This window comes from Synchiropus splendidus, chromosome 6 (assembly GCF_027744825.2).
Source record: "Synchiropus splendidus isolate RoL2022-P1 chromosome 6, RoL_Sspl_1.0, whole genome shotgun sequence".
NCBI classification, from domain to species: domain Eukaryota; kingdom Metazoa; phylum Chordata; class Actinopteri; order Syngnathiformes; family Callionymidae; genus Synchiropus; species Synchiropus splendidus.
This window is the reverse complement of record NC_071339.1, coordinates 13,787,211-13,807,403: the sequence shown is the minus strand read 5'-3', so window position 1 is coordinate 13,807,403 and position 20,193 is coordinate 13,787,211. Positions and strand designations below refer to the sequence as shown.

At 42.9% G+C, this 20,193-nt stretch overlaps 1 protein-coding gene across 1 annotated transcript; it reads left to right on the top strand.

Annotated features, from left to right (window-relative positions):
- The first annotated feature begins 428 nt into the window (after positions 1–428).
- Positions 429–17,853, top strand: mtmr14 (myotubularin related protein 14). The gene is made up of 19 exons (XM_053866935.1): positions 429–906; positions 1,366–1,514; positions 2,352–2,460; positions 2,706–2,781; positions 4,045–4,105; positions 4,211–4,333; positions 6,072–6,145; positions 6,697–6,767; positions 6,841–6,915; positions 8,921–8,987; positions 10,663–10,748; positions 11,021–11,097; positions 12,797–12,833; positions 12,995–13,065; positions 13,156–13,214; positions 14,391–14,520; positions 15,721–15,897; positions 16,733–16,927; positions 17,163–17,853. The coding sequence occupies exons 1-19, from the start codon at positions 787–789 to the stop codon at positions 17,341–17,343; spliced, it is 1,938 nt and encodes a 645-aa protein (XP_053722910.1). The 5' UTR covers positions 429–786; the 3' UTR covers positions 17,344–17,853.
- Positions 17,854–20,193: the final 2,340 nt, after the last annotated feature.

The following is a 20,193-nucleotide window of genomic DNA, read 5'->3' as shown; positions in this document are numbered from 1 at the left end:
CTGCACGTGCGCAGAACCGATACTGCAGCTGTCAGATGTTTGAGAATCCTCGGATGGTTGGGGAGGGTGCCGCCTTCCTCACTTCTGATTGGCTAGAATACCTCTCCTCCCTTCACCCTGACTTCAACCGATTCCAAATTGAATTAATTTGCTGAAAAATTTACCATTTATCTTTGCTGAGATGACGTTTTCGTGGCCAAATAAAATTGCAGATGAGAGCTTTTTTAGTCAATGAGACGGTAACATGTCCTACCTTACAGGGATTCGCAAACACAAATAAAAAAAATAACAATTTGAAGTGATTCGCAAACACGCGTTCGGGAAAGCCGCAGTATCGCTTCAGCGCATGTGCGGGAGCGTCGAGTGGTTGGTAACGTCACTTCCGTTCCCCCACCACCATCCGGGGATTCGCAGAGTCGCTTCCCGGATCCTGTAGTGACAGTTTCCTATTTGTGCATGAAGTGTTGACATTGTGTACGAATGTCCCGAACATTGCGACATCGGTATTGATTTGTCAGATGAGCATGTTTTTTATGGCGCATTCTCCGTCGACTGTATCGAGGGAAGTCGTGTGAGCTGTGAGAATCGAGAGCGTTCTGGAAGTCGAATCGCTTCGCTTTAACATTCGTCAACAAAAATGTTGGTTTCGAGGAGGAACAGAGCAGCTCTATAAGCTTGGAGTTGACGTGCTTGCCAGGGGTGGAGGGCATGGCCTGGTCAGGCAGAGTATTCCTCCAAACAACTTGCTTCCGTGTTTGAAAGCGATCGGGTTCGGCGAGACTGACGATGGCAGCGTCCAAGACCGACGTCAGAACTGGACCGACGGTCAACAAGAACGAGGACATAACACACCTCATTGACCTCTTTTCCAAGAATCAATACAGAGCAAAAGATGTCACCCCCCAGGTGAGAAGTTAGTGGTGTGTCACTGTAGCGTTGTTGTGTGGAATAAAAGTAGTGCACACAGCCAGAACGTCGGATATTCAACATGGTGTCAGTTAGTGTTGTAGTCGAAACCGTAGACCGAACCCGAGACCAGAGCATGCAGAGATTCTGTGTTCCCTCGACCAAGTTGAACAGAGAAGCAGAAGTCCAGTAGTCCACAGTTTCTCTCTCTCACACACACGCACAGACACATTTCTTACTGCAAAAGAAGAAGTCAGATTTTACAATACTTCCATTGGAACAAGCTATGAGTATGTTCTGGACTCAGTTTCTGAGTTTTCAGTCCTGTAGTGGCACTTGAAGTGTTGCTCTAGGACTTGTGCTGGTCTTGATCTCAACGTTAGTGGGCTTGATGGCAACACTAGTGTTAGCCTGGGTTGAAACTAACAAAATATTGTGTGGGTTTTTTTTTTTTTCTAGATGGATTCAGTGGAAAAGCGCTGTTTGGATTTGTTTGCCAGGGACTACAAGTACAGCATCATCCACAACGTCAATGGAGAAGTCTGCGGCCACTACCCTCGACAGATTGTTTTTCTGGAGTACGAGTCCACAGATGTAGAGAGAGATGGGTAAATATTGACATATATGTCTCTCAGTGAATGTCACAGTGAAGCTGTCTGTCTTTGACCATGGCAATATACTAGAGCCACAATCCATGGGACAAACTGCAATACTTCTTACCACGTGTTAGAGATGGAACAGTATGCAAATGTGATGTCACACTTATTATTATGGGAAGTATTGCATTCAGTGCTTTCCTGTAGCATCCTAGCTTGAATCAGCTCTCTGAGCAAGTGTCTTACACTTGTGCCACCTGAGGTCAGGTCTATTCTTTCAGTGATTTCTCTGATTGTGCTGTTTCTGACTCTTTACTGCTTCCCCTCTACTACTTTATATCTTCCTTTTTGGCTTTGTAGGTGCCCCAGATATGTGTTACTGGTCCTTTCAGGTCACAAACATAGTTATTTAACTCACAGTCCGAGAGGCTTCTGCCTGGGAGACAGGTTGATGTCACACAAACTATCGTCAAAAAAAGGTTTCAGTAATATGCCAACTGAAATATAGTGTTGTGAAGATTACAAGACTTGATGAAGATTTGCTTGTCTTTGTAACAGTGGACAGCTCCGCTTCTAAACTGTCACCTTCTGTGAAGGGTTAAAGACTTTGACAGTCCATGTCACTTATAGTTGCCATAGACATTTAAGGGTTAACCCACAATGATGAACTCAACTGAGTTGATATTCATGTTTAGACTGTGGATGGTTGGCCCTTTGTCCAGCCCATTTTCAACACAACCCTAACCCCCAGCTCTAGAGCTATTAGAAATGAATCACCACTCATTCTTTAACATGGATGCAGGTTGATTTAAACATGAAGAATAACTGGTCTTTGTCTTGCATGGACAGGTTTGAAAGCTCAGTGGAGATTGGCAAACTGCAGGACCTGGTGAACAAGAGTAAGCTGGCACGCTGCCGTGGTAGATTTGTCTGTCCTGTCATCCTCTACAAGGGAAAGGTAGGTGCTCTTGTTTGGAGCTTCACCTGTCATTGTTCAACCCACTTTTGTGCCCTGGGAGACTCTCAGGTGTGAACTGTTAGAACGTGCTGACCACCTGCCAACGTGAGCAGGTTACGTGGATTCGATCGCATTCGTTCTATAGACTATAGATCTACAGGATGTCGATGCGCTAATTTGTCTGTCAGTCAAAGCAGCGCTGCGGTGGTGCGCTGTGCTCAGAGCTTTGCTTTCTTCTCTTGCAGCACATTTGCCGGTCTTCTACACTGGCTGGCTGGGGGGAACTGTATGGACGGACTGGCTATAACTACATCTTCTCAGGTAGAGTCAAACACAGAGTCTTGTTTAAGCAATATCCTGTGGTTTGCTGTTGACAGAACTAAGATTATATTCAGAAACTGCTTAAATCTGCCAGGTATTCCTTCGACATCACGTGATATTATATATATATATATATATATATATATATATATATATATATTATATCAGTCCAGGATAGAATCCAGCAGCATGCAGATGAAATATAGCTAGGCCTAGTATTTTCCACTGAGGCTTTATTTCCTTTTTCTGCATCATGTGGAAGTGCCTCATTTTAACCTCGGTGCGGTTTCAGATTAACCTCTTTTTACTGTTGTATGCCACTGCACACTCAAGTCTGCAGTGAAGTGGGACTCTGACTTTGGTTCAATGTCATATTTTAAAATGTGTTTTCAAAGGCAGAAATGCTAAAAAACATAGTCATTAGTGAAACTCTGATTAAGTGTAGGATTTCTCAGATCCAGTCATTTGTTCAGAAGAGTTTTACCAGACTTTTTAATTGAATGTCAGTCTGAAACACATGTAGGTTCCTGGTCAGCACCACCATTTCTGTGTGTAGAACAGTCCGAAGAGAACAGCAAGATCAAGCAGCTTTAGAACACATTGCTGTTCACGTATCTTCGGAAGAGTTTTCATCTCCTTCTACAAAGCCGATCATGTGGCTAGTGCTGTCAATAAGTTACATTTTTTTATCTGAATTCATTGCACTCAAGCTGTGTAAACTCACGATTAATGCCAAATCGATCATACATTTTGTATCTGTTCTAAATGTAACTTAAAGTGTGATTTCATCAATTCAAGAGGGGGCCTTGATGCGTTCTTCTTGATGACATGTTTCCAACAATTTCATAAATTGAAAATGCTGCGAATTAAAAAGTACTGTGTTTTAATTGGAATTTGAAAAAAACACTAACTTTGAAAATACTCACATTTCTAAATACAATTATTCCAAATTAGTTTCATTATTTCAATATTCAAACTATGCCTTTAAATGATGAACTAGAAACAAAAAAACAAAATTCAAATACTTCAATATTTTAAATATTAAATTCACTCATTGAACAATCAGATTCTTTTGGAATGTAATGTCCTATCTTGCCTTGCTTAGTTGGCATGGTCCATGTTGAGGGGTTGTTTCCTTTTTGCCAAAACTAGTGGACATGGAATTTGTCACCTATGTTAATCACGTTTTTTGCTTATTTAACTTTTTAATTAAAGTATTTGTTGAGGACTCCTGCACAGTCTGACCACTTCATTTTCTTCCAGGGAAAAATGAACAGACCTGGGCACCGTCTCAGGAGGTCCCTCAGGATGGCATCCCAGTGAGGTAATGTGGCTTTGAAAAAAGACATTTTTCTCATTGGGTCCAAATACAGTGTGTGTGTGTGTGTGTGTGTCTCTGCTACAGTTGCTCTTCTCTTTTAATATCCAGGAATGGCGACTCACAGCTGTTTGACAAAGTCCGAGGCCATGATATTCAACTTCTTCGTTACCTGTCAGTCAGCCACATCTGTGACCTCATGGTGGAGAACAAAAAGGTTAAATTCGGCCTGAAGTGAGTAGCTACACCTAATAATTTCTCTAATGTTTATGCTGACATGAAGTCTTACAAACTTTCATCGGAACAAGTCCCAAGAATGTCCACCGTTGCTTGGGTTCAGACCACACATTTCAATAGGTTGAACGAAGGGACAAAGAAGGTTTGAATGATCCGGTGTGTTTTGACCCTCCTTTGTGTTGAGAGTCAGTTGCAACTCAAAAGTATGGAAACATTAGAAACAAAGATGGCTGTTTGACGTGTCCATCCAACCCTCATCTCTCTGGTGTGTGAAGTCAGCAGATCCTCGTGTGGTGTTGTGAGGAAGAAGTGCTGCCATATTTGCTGGTTGGAGATGTTTAGAAAATGAATGGTTTGAAAGTAGATACTTGAAAATAAATGTGAATAAAAACAGTGTCTTTAAGTTGGATCAGCTTGTGGTGAAATAACTCACCTGCTGGTGTCGTGGCGCTGAAGCTGAATGGACATGGTTAGCATTGGCAGTGTGCTGCATCCACCAATGTGATGAGCGACAGCATCACATCAGAAGCTTTTTGCTTCTCAAATGCAGTATTACCATCATGAAATCAGTAAATGTGTTATTGAAAGTGCATGAACACCTGAGCACTGAAGGCCATTTAAACTGACCTGCGGAACAAGTTCATCACCCGTTCGTGTGTGTGCAGTTAGTGATCGCCTCCTGTCACCGATTTTATATTTTGTGAGCAGCAACAAGGACTTGCCGTCACCATATACTTTTACACTATAATACTTTGAGACTTATTTATGTGCACATCACGTAAAGTACGGTTGACATTGTGTGACAATTCTCTTCTATGTGGAAATACTAAAAGCTGAGTTGTTGGTTCGACTTGAAAGGTTATTTTCAAATCCTTATTTTTACTAGCATCTATGTTTCTACCCCGATAATTTAGTTTTCTCCTGGGAGCAGAACTCGCATGTGGCTGGAGGAGATAGGTCCCCGGCCATTCAGCCTTTCTTGGCAACCACAGTTTCGTGCACTGGCACCAACTCATGCTCTAACTTCTGTTGCCGTGTTTCACCTGCTGGCCGTCAATCAACTTCCTCCTTCAACCACTGAACTGAAATTTGAGTGATGGGCAAAGCCCCCTCTCTGTCACATGACTATCCAGTTTCAACCCCAGTACCCCCCACCCCAACTTCAACATACAGTGATTTTTATTTATTTATTTATTTAAGTAAAGGCAAACCATCATGAATGATTACATTTCATTCATGTAGTTATCTGATGTTATGTAGTTTCATTCATGTAGTTATAACTTTTATTTTACACATGATGTTGGTATTATTATTATTTTTTTAACTTGCCTAATTCAGTCGTCATTGCACTTGCCGCCTTCCTCTGCAGAGGGTCAGTGACAGACAGCACCAATGGAAGTGGGGTTGCTTTGGTGTTTCCCGGTGGTTGGTGCATGTTGGTGTGTGTCAAAATTCCTTCCTATCCTTATATGAGAGGAGTGTGGTCTGTATGCTTTAGGGTTCAACCGCGTTCAGACATGGTTCCCCACACCTTGGTGATAACAAGTTATCTTAGTTATTGTTGGTTTTTCATCCGCTTTGATCGTGGCCCTGTGAACACAACATTGATCCATGAGGAACGGTGACTATATTTAAGGACTGGGTAGCTGTGTGTGTTTGACCGACCTTGTGACCCACTGCATAGAATTGGATCAGGTTATTTGATGTTAATAATAATGTGATGCTTTATATCTAGTGTCACCTCCTCTGAAAAGGCAGATAAAGCCCAACGCTATGCAGACTTCACCTTGCTCTCTGTGCCATACCCAGGTAACATCCTCAACTGCTCACTTTAAAGGTCATGCTTTCACAGCGAGCGTCCATTTTTGTGATTGTTGTGGTGCCATAGATATGTTAATAACTATATTTTGCCTTTTCATTATCACATACTTTTTTTTATAACCTGTATCTCAAATATTTCTGCCTGTATTATGCCACCACACCTTTTGAAAAACACAGACTTTTTCCAAGATTTTAATGATAATGGTTTTATGATGTCTGATTTTTATTTGCCACTGTATTTTGTATTTCTTTTACATTTAAGACTAAAACGTGCTTTTATTGTTTTATCATGATGTTGTTCTTGGTTCATCATTTTTTTTCCATTATGGAAATATACTCCATAAATATAGTTGTTTTACTCTTTCAGTGACCGTAAATCGTGTTTCTCAAAAGCATTTAACAGTTCAAAAGTTGCCACGCAGCCAGAGACTCAACGTTTGCACTAGATATCCTTGGTTTACCTGCACTGAGTTGTTACGATTCTCAAGTACTACTCTTTAGTGTAGTGCTCAAGTACTACTCTTTGATTTTCCTTTCAGGTTGTGAGTTTTTCAGGGGCTACAAAGACCAGGACTACGCAGCTGAGGGACTAGTGTTCAACTGGAATCAGGTGCAGTTATTCATTGATGAATGCAGCTCTTTTCACGGTGAATTGACACAAATGTTGCGTTGCCTCGTGACAGGATTATGTGGATGCACCTCTGACCATCCCAGACTGCCTGAGCCAAAGCCTGAACATTGACTGGACTCAGTATCAGGTTTGCTCACCTCTTATCCTCTGCACATGTAGGGTTGGCTTTTTTTTTCGTCATGTGGTTTTATTAGGGCTATCAGAAGACTAAAACAATCTAATAATCTCACATGTAGCAAAAGAAATTGGAATGACTCAAACTGTTGCAGTGGAATCTGCCTGTGTGTAAGATGAGACAAACACACATCTCTTCATAGACCTACGTGGTTTCAAAGGAATTGGTTGTGATTTATATATTTTTTAATTGATAAATTCTGTAAAGACTGATTCAGCGTATTAATCAAAACACATAATCCAAATGATGTAATTGAGCGACTGGTATCACGATCACTGAACAACACAAGTCGACTGACGTCTTTAAATCCACCATCCTCTAAATGAGTGTTTTTCTACCAGTGAAATGATCCGGTTTCACTTCATTTCTCTGGAGATACAGCGATTTGATGACATTAAATCCTGAACATTTAGATGAACTGCCAACATGAGGAGGTGACATAGATTCGTTCACATTCTTTTTATGCACCACAGACGCCCTGCAAATGTGTAACTTGGAGTTGTTTTTAAACCTGATGCGCCTCTAACTTGACCACACACCTTCATGACAGAAATGATGGAATGTTCTTTGTCGGACCCGCGACGCCAAAGACTGTCTGCTAACGGCTAACATGGCATCTCACTTCAATACTTTATTGACACTAGTAAACCATCAAAGTTTGCTTCATGGTTTAAAAACTGGCAAAAAACTTAATGCATAAGCAAATAAATGCGCTCCAAAATGTGCAGAGAGAAAGAATGATTGTTGTTATAAAGCTAACTGAGACAAAGAATGTTGAAGATATATCTGCAAATCTAAACCGTTATTTAAAATAAATAAATAAATCATGATGTATTTTTGCCTTATTGCCCAACCCTTTCTGGAGACATTTGTAAATGAATCAATTTTCGGCATTTTGTTCCTGCAAATATGCCAAAATTGCCTAGTGCAAGTAGTTACAACTGGAACAATGGATTTTTTTTTACAGGAATTTCGTCTAAGCACAATTGCGCCATGGCCGAGATTTGGTGGTGCGCGTGACCTCCAGAGAACATTGTTGTAAATACTCCTGCGTGTCACGTAGACATGTCTAGAAGGACCGACCAAGACGAAACAGACTAAATTGTTGAGCCGTGAACTTTGCTCCAGAGTCGCTCTTAAGTTTTCCAGATCAGAGTGTCCCACTGGCTTTGGTTGAGCGGCTTCTTGAAACATGCCATCGCTTTGTTCGTGGAGCGCGGCTCACTTACAGAAGCAGTAGAGCTTTCAGTCACAGCCACAATGTCATTGTTGTTGACAGCCAATGTTTTTTCTGTAAATGTATTGGACAGGCGCTTTTTGTTTTGTTTTTATTTTTGTTTGTTTCGCTCCCGGTTCCACGTGCACTTGTTGCCTCTGCCAAAGAGGTTTTGTTTTCCCTCTATTTATATCTGTCTGTCTTTCCTTCCCAAGTGGTTCATCTTCACTCACTATGTGATTTTTCACCTGTTTTCTTACATTTAAATTGTATTTCTTAATAGGCAGTTGTTACTTCACCAGAAGTGAGGCAGCTCACACCATGGCACATGCTCACATCGCGCCTGACAGACACACACACACACGTTAACATGAGTAGATAATGTGTGAATGAATACTGTGCAGTTACTGGTATTGTGCGTAAGTTGCATGTGTGGGGGGAATGAATGCCATGGTTGTCGCTGAGCCACTTGCAGGGGTGTCCCAACTGTTCCACAAAGGGGAACAGTGTGTGCAGGTTTTTGTTCAAACACACCAAGAAGAAGCCTTTTTCACCAGCTGATTGTCAGTTTGCCGTTGCTTGTTTCAGTTGAAAGATCATTGGTTGGTGCTGGATCGGTTGGAAGAAAAGCCTGCACCACCTGGGCCCATTTGAGGGCCGGTTCTGACACCCCTGCTGCTGGCAGACTGGCTTGTTGTTGCTGTCCTTGTGTTTAATATCTTATCTTAATGTCTATTTTAGGCATGGGACCTGGTAGAGCAGACCCAAAACTACCTGAGGCTACTATTGCATATCATTAACTTTGATGGTAGGTTTGGTTTTCATATTCAAGCTGAATGAACCGTAAATGTTCCCGATTCTGTTTTTTTTCTTTTTTCTTTTTTTTTATAACTCACCTCTAATCACAGCAAATTATTGTCTTGCCAGATTAGATAAGTACAGAGCCCCTAAGGGGACATGACCAAAAAAATGCAAGATCTCGCAATACGAGTTTGAAGTGACATCGTAACTACATCTGGATCAAACAACCAAAACGATGGCGAGTCAGCGTCCGTGGGAAAGTTTCATTGAATTTTATTTCAAAATTGGACTAAAATATGAGGACATACAGTCCATGCGTCGTCGTAAGCATGGTTTTGAAATCAGTGTCAGGTCATCCTCCATGACTCCTCTACTTCTTGCAGTAGAATCAATACATTTGAACGGCGTGAGATCTTAAAAAAATATTGCGAGATCATGCAAAACTTCTCTTTTTTTTGTAGTTGTTGCGATGTCCCCTTAGGGGCTCCGTAGATATTCCGTAGCTATTGAAATAAAGAAAAATAAAAAATAATTACTACACATATTTGACTTTTCAAATGTCTCGAGTCGAGTGGCCAGACTTGCTTCTTGGTCCATGTGGCAGTGATGGGTAGAGTTTGTATTTATATCCTTGTGGGGACATTTTGGGGTCTGCTCATTGCCATAACCCTTTCCCCAGCCTCTCACTCTTAACTTAACCATCCAAAGCAAATGGCTAACCTTAACCAGGACTCTGAACCAAACTTAAAACTACTTACAATAAACATTTTAACACTGTAAAGCATGTGAGGACAGGCTAGAATGTCCTGACAAAGCAAAATGTCCCCACTAGACGGTGACTTGTCTGGACTTGTGACTCACAAGTATGACAAAACATGCCCCCGCACATTTACACGTCCTAAAATATACTTATAAGCATGTGCCACTATTCGAATGTTGCCTTTTTTTTTTGCATGATTCCGAATGTTCGGTGCTTCCCTAAATTTCTGTGACAGTCCGACGTGGTCAGCTTCGACCACTGTACTGTACTGTGCATTTTTCCCATTTAAGAGAGACTTAAACACTCCACGATTCTCGACGTAGGGCCAGCAAATGGAGGACAAGGGGATCAGTTCCCGATTCAAACTGTCTAAAACAGAGGGATGTCTTACAAGTGAAATGTCTGTTTTGGTGTAACTTCATTTCAGCCAGTTTTTTACACCCGCTCTTGCATGTCTCTGCACATCATCAGCAAGCCAGTGGTGGACATGTTGGTTTTATTAGAGATCGACCCTGGGGAGAACAAAGGCAGTACAGGATTCAATGTATACTGTGTCATGACGACAGAGAAAGACCTCTCAGACAGATAAGACCAAGTTGAATTTAGATTACAACTTGGTGCCCAACAGCCCAACTCACCTTTCAAGACATGACAACAGAAGTTCACTGCAGTGAAGTCTGCAAGTGCAAGTGCAGCAGAGTGACCACCATCAGCTGCGATAAAAACGATCATTGAAATACCATCCATAGTGCAGTTTCAGGTGTCTTGTCCGTGACCTCTTGAAAATCCTACATGCTTAATACAGTCGCAACATGTCCCAACATACCAAACCCCTTTTATCAGTGCTGCTAGAGTCATTCAAACAGGGGCAGGTTCTTTACGTAGTTTTTTATAATCTTTGTCTCTGTGACCTTTGTTTCAGATGAAAATGGGCTCTTGGTCCATTGTATATCAGGCTGGGATCGAACCCCTCTCTTTGTGTCCCTCATCAGACTTTCCCTCTGGGCGGTAAGTTTGTTCTACAAACTTTCACAGCAGGAAAGATTTTGGTGGACAAGTTTGTGTTCCAAATTTCAATGGAGGTAGATGGTCAAACAAGATATACCGCAGCATCTTTACATGCTGTACATCTTGTTTGACCATCTTCTTCTTTGGGTTCATTGTGCAGTTCTGCATACCCACTTTCACATTGTTAGCAATAGCAGAGTAGCATTTGATGGTTTGGATAAAAGAGTGCCAAACTAAATATAATAATGGGTTTCTCTGTATTTTCTGGGCAGGATGGGACAGTACATGCCACCCTTGATCCTTCAGAGATCCTGTATCTAACCATTGCATATGACTGGTTCCTTTTTGGGTAAGGACGGCCGTCGCCACTGCCACGTGAAAAACAACAATAATGAGCAAAGTCAAATGTGTAACGTGATTTACTGCCTGTTATGGGACCGATAGTGGTGTTTCCCCCGAGCAGTCCAGGTAAGTAAGTAGTCTGTGTCCATCTTGTGTTCCAGCAGATCTAGTACCGTTTTGTGGAGCTGGGACATGGACGGTGATGTTGCAGTGTTTGAATGTTTATTACAATCTCCTCTAATACATTGCAAGACATTATATGACAGGTTCTCTGACAATTGCGTCACTATTATATCACATCTTCTTAGTTGTTACACTGCATACAGTTTAGTCAATATTTCTTACATGATACAGAGATTGATAAGGAGCAGTTCTTAGAGTTTCTGCCCCTTATCCCCACTTTCTCCTCTTTTTTCAGGACAGTGGTTGTGTGTAAACGTGTGAAATTATGTCTATAAGATCTGTGTCTGTGTGTGTACATGTATTAATGTTCTTGTGTGGACCAATCTTTGACAAGACATTGACCTTTGTGAGGACATTTTGGCCGGTCCACATAGAGGTTTGAGGATGCAAACGTCTAAATAACATTATTGTATTTGGGTGTCAGTTTGGTTCAGAGTCCTGGTTAAGGACTATGTTTTGGATGGTTAAGTTGCGGGTGAGAGGCTGAGGGTGTCAGTGAGAGGTCCTCATAAGGATAGAGATACACAGATAGATCTGTGTGTGTGTGTGTTTAATCTATCCTAGAGAGGTCCGATTTTTGTTTGAGCTTCTCTCTGGGAGTGAGCAGGATGGATAGGATCAGAGGGACAGCACATGTGCTCAGGTGTTTAGGAGACAAAGTCAGAGAGGCTAGATGGAGATGGTTTGGACATGTACAGAGGAGAGAGAGCCAGTACATTGGTAGGAAGATGTTGAGGATGGAACTGCCAGGCAGAAGGTGGAGAGGAAGGTGATGGAGGTGGTGAAGGAGGACATGAGGTTTGTAGGTTTGAGAGAAGAGGGAGCAGAGGACAGGGGGAGATGGAGGAGGATGATCCACTGTGGCCACCTCTGAAGGGAGAGGCTGAAAGAAGAAGAGGTATAGAGTGAAAGGCTTGGGAAAGAGTTGGTTTTTATGTCACCAAAGAATGACGCCAAGAAATCTCAACAGCCATTTGTTTTGGGTGTGTCACAGGTATCAGTAGGCTGCTAGCGAAGCAGGAACAAGAAACTGAGTTGGTTGGTTATTTAGGCCACTGGAAGCCAATGTATTAGGACTTGAAAGGAACCTACCTGGACTGCTCAGTGGAAACACACCATAGAATGTTTCAGATTCACATGTCTTACCAATATTGACTGGTTTAAGATGAGATTACTTGAACTGTAGATAGTTGTTGACTGGAGTTACAATGGTGACATTCCAGAAAGCTGATTCCAAAATGCTGAGTGTAAAGGTGCGTTCACGCCAAACACAATCTATGCGTCCAAGGTGACTGCCTTAGGTCAAAGGTCAATCATGTGGAGGCACCATACTGTGCCACTAACCGCCAAAACAACAAGGCAGTGGGAGTGCTGCATGTTTGGAGGCATTTTGTCACATATGGTGACACAGGTACAAGTAGTGCCACCTGAAAAATTGCGTTTAGTGTGAACAAACCTTCAGACTGTTGACAGTATGAAACAAGCCAGTTCAGCAAATTGCATTCAAGTGTCTGTATTTGCAGTCACATGCTTCCAGATCGTCTTTCTAAGGGAGAAGAGGTACGTCTTTGTATTCTGAACACGTGTTGTCATGCTGAACGTCAGAGACTGTCTTGTAAAGGGGTTAATAATGACACCCCTTCACTGTTGTCATGTGCTAAAATCCCTGGCAGAAACTACCCAAACCTAATAGCTATATATCTTTCATTTCTCCTCCACAGATTTTCTTCTTTTGCTTCAATTTTCTGAAGCACATAGTCTCTGAAAACTTCTCTGCAATTCGAAGACAGAGGTGCAACATTGGATTCTTGCTTCATTTGTGTCGGTGCTGCTTGCCATCTTTACTAATTCTATTATTTGTGCCTTCTTCATTTCATTTCAGAAGGAAGAACTCTCATTTAAAAGACTGTGATTTCACGATGGAGGACCTCTGTCAGTTAAGTAAGTCAGCCTCCCAGGACGTCCACTTGATACTGAATTTGTTTGTCCTCACAGATGTTTCTCCAACATGCCTAATATCTTACATGGCCCTGCCCAGTTGATTCGTCTTTCAAAATAATGTCTTAGTTATATTTGCACAGCTATATCTGTTTAAAATGCATTTACTTTACCAAATGTCGTCCAGACATTGGGAAATGCTTGGTTCAAATTCTTGTTTTCCACAGTCCCTCCCACTCATATGTCATGGGTCAAGGTTAGTTTCTGTGTACAACCATTGCAGCCTGTCTCTTTCTGCCGTCAGAAAACACTGACCAGTGGAGAAGTGGTGATGTCACCACAGCAGTTCAAGAGCACTGACAGACACACAACAGTCAAACGTAGAATCCTGAACAAGGAGGCTGCAACGTTTATGTTTCCAAACACAATAAAGAAATCTTCTTCGTCTCATTCTGGTTGAAAGAACGAGACATGACTCAGTTCTGTGTGTCTCTCTTGAACGTCTTGTGATGATGGACAAATCACTCTGGAGTAAATCTGCACGTTTCTTGTTGCACCTGTTGTGTGTGTTTTAATTGAGAACCTGCTCACACAGAAACTGAGTCAGCTGTATTGAAGTTCTCCCTCAGAACAGCCATGTGTTCTTGAAAACAATGTTGCGACTGGCCTCGTCTCTCCGCCTGAAGGTTGTTGCTTCTCAACACCACCGTTACCTACTGAATAGCAGTAGCTCAACAAAGCGGCGGCAGCATCTTTTATCAGTCAAGTTTAGCATTTTTCCACCGTGCCGGTTCTTCTCAGGTCAGTGTTATCAGAAGCAGTGACCAGGTTATTTCATTGCTCTTGGTGGTGGGGTCCTCATTGACATTGGCAATAAAGTTTTTTTTGATTCAGAGTTCTTTTGCAAATAAATCAATATCGCTATTCAAAAGGTTGTAGCTTGAACAAGGTTACAGATTGATGCATATATTTTTTTACATTTACACTGCAACTCGACTCACATTCTCAGTCATTATCTGCATCTATTTGACTATTGTTCAGTTGTTTGTCAGTTAGCATGTGTGCTCTGCACTGACACTGCACTATGACTTGGCTGTGGTCACAGTCTGCAAGAAAACAGCTGATGAGTGTGGATCACTCAGTTGTGTTATTGAAATGAGAACAAAGTTTGTCTTTCAGATCTGAAGGATTATGGCAGTGTGAGCAGCCTGAGCAGCGACTTCTCTCTCAGCACTGAAGATGGAGTGGCCCCGGGCTTCACGGGTGACATCGGTGACCGATCCACCAATCAGAATCAGGTTATCAATTGGTAAGACACACAACATCCATCAGCGTCAACAGTCTCTGTCACTGATCGCACGGTGAAATGCAGGATGAACTATCCTACCAGCTGCTAACAGCACACCTGGAGCCCAGATACTCATTCACTGGACACGTAGTCCATAAGAAGAGGAGCCGAGTGTCAGGTTATATGGCAGCATTCCGTTATTTAGCCAGTGAAGTTTACATTGTGGTTTTGATCTGTTCTTTGAAAAGGGAACAAAAATATTTATTTTATATTAAGCATTTTACCATATTTTTTTTGCTGTAAAAGTTGCATTGATTTCTGTTCTGTGTCATCCAGTCTTATGGTTATTTAGTATGTTTGTGTATAAAAAAGTGTCTGATTTAAAAAAAAAAAAAAAAAAATTGGCAAAAATCACTATCAGCCTGTTGGGACTTTTAAAACAATCTGCATTCGGTATCAGTCACAAAAAATGCGACCGGTGCGGCCCTACAATACAAGTAACATCCGACTTACGACCAGGATCGGTTCAGACCAACCGGTCTCAAGTCAGATTGGACGTTGACGCGAGGGTTATAGGTGCTACTGTAGTGGTAGGTTGCTGTGTGAGAGTGAGATGCTGCGATACTGTGCTGCCGTAACAGTGGTACGCGTTGCCGGGCTGCTATGTGCTGCGGTGCCAGCCGTTAAATAAGAAAGTAAAAGCATCTGCTGGTACAGGTGGACCTAAGTCGAGCAGTTCGTAAGCTGGATGTTACTTGTATAGACAAACACAAAAGAGCTGGTAGATGTTCCACTGCGCAGGCTCCCACTGCCGTCTTCCTCAGAGCTGCCCAGAGAAATGATGTATTTTCTCTGACTGTCACTGTCATCTGGGCGAGCGTTGCTAAGCGTGGGCTGGGTTAACTGCCACCTAACCTCTGAGGAAGCTTAAGCTTCTGCACTGAGCTCACCATCATCCGTCTGGTGCTTGTTCTTCTAATGAAATGATATTCGTTGTGTGGAAGCCTGGTAACCTGCTTCCCACCTGATCCGTTTTGTGGTTGCATGTGCTGCAGGGTGCAAACTTAACATCAGGTATAAGAGTGGCTCACTTGCTGAGATGGAGGCGCTCTACACAGCTCCCCAGGCTTCTGCGGGTGTCAGGCTGCAGGAGGGATTGGACACAGCTTTTCATGCATTTGATCGTTTTGTGAGAAATACTTCTGTGACTTCTGTCCTCAGGCGTAAGGACACTACCTCCTCCCCCCAGATGGTTGTTTGGAACAAACTGAGCAACTTGGATGAGCAGTCGTCTGTGATGTTCAGCGAGGCCAAGTCTTCCAGCTCCTCCTCCTCCAACCAATCTGAACACGTGCTCACACACACCGGCAGCAGCCCCTTAGCAGTTCCTGGGAGACGGTAAATGTCTTCATGCCATATTTCAGCCTGATCCTGACTTTCAGTAGAAGACAGAAAGAGAAGAAGACATGTTGGTGCTGCCAGTGAAACCAACAATACTACACAATACGTATTGTCTTCTCTGGGTCTGGGCAGTGACAGGTATTGTCAAACTTCTGAGGAGACAGGCAGTGGTCAATGTGAGGATGAAGACTTCAAAATAGGTTTGGTGCAGAGCCCTGGTGAAGGTTAGCCATGTGTTTTGGATGGACAGGCTTAGAGTGAGAGGCTGGGGAAAGGGTTATGCCATCGACCATTTGCTTTGTCAGTGAGTTCCACCTTTTCCCTCCCACTGTTGCAGTGCACATTGGTCTCCATGTGGTTCTAGCATACGATTGGTGGAAGTTCCCTCTTCTTCTCTGCTCCTCCTCATCAGCAGTTAGTTCCAACAGTCTTTGGAGAGGATCTGGTTGCAGACTGTATCTGGCTCTGCACATGACCAGCAGTGTTTGTCAGGACACTTCAGAAGTCTGTCTGTAGTCTGTCTTATACATGATAATGTAATGGCCTCCTCCTGTGGCAGACGCCGTGGTGCCTGTTCTTCTTCACCTCAACACTCTCTCAGTCAAGTGGTGTTTGCATTTGTTTGTTGTTTACAGCTGCCCTGATGTTTTCATTCTGTTGCTGTTATGTGCTGCTTCCATTTGAGCTGCTGGCCTATTGATTCAGTCTATATTTTCATCATAAGTCGCATCTCTCATCACACATTTCGCTCATGGGAAGGCTGAACCACTTTTTTTGACTTTACATAGACATGGAATTCTTCTCATTTATTTTCTTTACTGCATGGTTTCAGAGTGACCTCTGACTCCGGTCGGCCTGGCTCCTCCGTCTCAACAGAGTATGGAAGCTGGCAGATCGTCTCTGGCTGTGGCAGCATCCATGATGCCACTCACCTCCCGCCTTCTTTGGCCTCTTCAGCCTCTTGTGCAGTTGCCACTGAGTCACCAGTGTCCGACAACTTTCCGGATGACAGACCGAGCAGACAAATGCAAGTCATAACCCTCGCCGACTTACACAGTACCAGTCTGTCTCTGTCTCTGTCTCTGTCTCTGTCTCTGTCTCTGTCTCTGTCTCTGTCTCTGTCTCTGTCTGTCTGTCTGTCTGTCTGTCTGTCTGTCTGTCTGTCTGTCTGTCCCTCCGTCTGTCTGTTATTTATTCATGTATTTATTTATTTTGGATACATAACTCTTGAGTTTAGTATCAAAGTTGTCTCCCCTCGGCAGGTTTCCCTTCACCACTCGACGTCAGGCCCGTCTGGAAGCTGTGCGGGAAATCTTCCTGGCAGCCTACAGCTCCACTGTGGGTCTCAAGTCTGCCATCCCCGGCCCAGCGGGCGCCATCACTGGCCTGCTGGAGCACTTTGCTAGAGGGGTCGGTCTGCGAGGCACCAACTCTATTGTCTGATCCCCTGCTTGGTGGCACGCTCTGTGTGAGTCTCTCAGGGGGCAAAGAGGTGCATCGGATAAATCCAGGAGTCCCAAATCCAGACGCATTTCTACGTGTTTCCTGGTGGGAAAGATGGAAATGATCCAGGTTTACATGTGTCCCTCAAACTGAGAAGCTCAAGTGTGTCGACATGTTTTGATTTTGTTTGGATGGAATGTTTGCACACTTTCTCTGAATCCTCCATTTTCACTGTCTATGCAATTTACTCCCGGACACTTTTGACATCATTTTTCTTTTTCTTTTTCTTTTTTTTTTTTTTAAAGTCTCAACCTTTTTAAACAGATTCGATGCATCCTTCAGCTCATGCGAGCTGGAAATGTTTTTGTAATTCATTTTTAAATGTCAGTCTGCCGAGGTTTTAATTCATCACACCGTTTGTGATCGCGTCTGTTGAGCTGGGACTTTGTGAAGTTCTTCAAATCACATGGTTTGGTGGTGAAATTGTGAATAACATTGTGATGACCTAAAGTGACCTGCAGTTTCTTGTCCTCACTGGTTGATACCATGCAGGCGTCTGGAAACCCAGGCCAGAGCTGCAGCTCCATGCTCTGCCGCTAGGTCAGAGGGTCAGAGCCGGGCTTCTGAACCTCTCTGATCTCAGGGACCACCTGCCTCGGGGCCCATTCAATAGAACTGGTTCATGACTCTGGATTTCATTTGTGATCAATAACCATATTTAATCTACTCACACGTTAAAAACAATCCAAAACTTTGTGAAGTGACATGAAACCATGTGATCATTGCAAATATATCAAAAAGTCCCTCCAGCAGCAGAACCAGGTACAAGTCATATTCATCAACTTTACTTAAGAAAAAAAAGAGAAAAATACACTTGATGCAAACTGATGAGAACATTTGAAAAACTGAATAAAATTCTGACTAAAATAAATAACTCATGTCTAAATATCATAAAATTAAATAATAAATAAAAATAAATAATAAAAAATTATAAAAATATGTTCTTTACACTCCAAAGAAGTGTAGTGAAGTGTAAATTAAAGTAACGCCATAAAATGTTGTAATTAATATTCAAAACTGCTTCAACAGGTGCTTTCATCAACAGTTTTTACTGTTACAGTTTATCGTTTTATCTTGTCAAGATAAAAGTTGGCAACTATCACAGATTTGCAGCTGTCAGCTCAATTCAGTGACTCACTACTGCCACCATGTGTGGCTAATGTATTAAAACTGAGAATCTCGCTGCCCCCAAAAAAACTTTTAGCCGCCCTCTAGGGGGCGCTGGCGGCCCAACCATGGGCTGGGATCAGTGAGTGAGAGGACACTGCAAGGCTTCACCTTGAACTGAGGGCCCGGATGACCACCAACACATTTGCATGGAAACAGGCTCCAAATGTCAGAAAGAGACGTTGTGTTCATGTGTTGGTCAAGTAAGTGTCGAAACAAGGCCGTGTTGTGAGTCGTGTCTCAGATGGATCATGAATGAAGTACACCAAATATTGAAAGTTGACATCAAATGAACATGAAAATCAAAACTGATCTGGATCCGATTCAAGTCTGACGATAGGTTTCAGAACCCGGCTATGATAAAAGCAACTCTGGACCACACCACAGCTACAGCTACAGCTCAAGAGAGTGTATGTTCTGAAGCAGGTCTGTTGTCCACTGCTTCATCGCTGAACTGTGGTGAAACGTCACCAGGGAAACTCGCCCTGTGGGGACCGTTGGCTGGACAGGGCTGGAGAAGCTCATGTTCCGGTGCTTGTGGAGGGCGTCTTCCACCCAGTAATGTCAGTGATAGCGGCTCCACAGCTGCACTCTACTGAGGCCTGAGAAGGAAGACGCGTGTGAGAGTGTGAAGAGTGACACTGGTGAGTCAGGAGCCAGGGAAGGTACAACGCCACTGTGGGGCAGATGGAAGCCTGAACCTCTGAGGATTGGAGTTTAAGGTTCTTCCATTTAGACTGTGTTATACTCGAGCCACCCTCCAGTGGTTGATGGACCGAGTCCTCATGTGACATGATGACATTCTAGGAGGAATATCATTACCGTCCATTGTATATGGTGAGTACAGGAGCGTGTGCTGAACCTTGGTGTGGCACCTCGGTGCCCTCTGAGTTGGTGACCCCCCGCTCAAGAGCATGGTAAGTCCTGTGCAGCTCTGAGGAGGGTGGTGACGCCTCCGAGTGACGGGTCACGGATGCCTCACTACAGCGTGTGGATACGACTCTGATCCTGTCTTGGTTTTCTCTCATGGCCCCCGTCTGCCAGAATGGATCCAATGACATTGAATTTGAATCACGAGTTTGAGGCTTCATGACTTTTATGAATTCAAAAAAGAAGAAAGAAATGATAGATATACTTTATGTACCATTACTCCATGGTCTTCCACAGGTCTGGATGCAAACTGTGCTATGCTTCATTTTACATATATATATATATATATATATATATATATATATATATATATATATAGTACTTGAAAGCTTCCAAATTGTGCCTTTATCTGCACAAACCCATGTCAGCTCCGAAACCAGCTACAGTTCGCTCAATAGTGCAAAGAAATATCAAAGGTTTTCATGTCTTGTCCCAGGTGTTCAACCACTTCGTGCTTACCGGCCATTTTTCATTCCCACATTGGTTGAAAATGCTGCTCTGCTTAATAATGTGGAACGTTCGTCTTAGAAAGTTTTTCAAACTACATGGCACGGAGGTTGATTCTCAGGCACAGTGCCACGCATGAGTGTCACAGGGAAACAGAATACCTTCATGACACTTCAACCCAATTTGCATGATCATTTGGAACAGTGCAGATGCCGATGTCAGAAACTGAGCCTCTAACTCTGGTTA

Bases quoted from the DNA above. Each gene is read 5' to 3' on its own strand.
- mtmr14 (XM_053866935.1), top strand. From the start codon at position 787: ATGGCAGCGTCCAAGACCGACGTCAGAACTGGACCGACGGTCAACAAG. The intron at 13,066-13,155 runs GTGCAACATTGG...ATTTCATTTCAG, and splicing joins TCTGCAATTCGAAGACAGAG to AAGGAAGAACTCTCATTTAA. The intron at 15,898-16,732 runs GTAAATGTCTTC...GCATGGTTTCAG, and splicing joins TTAGCAGTTCCTGGGAGACG to AGTGACCTCTGACTCCGGTC.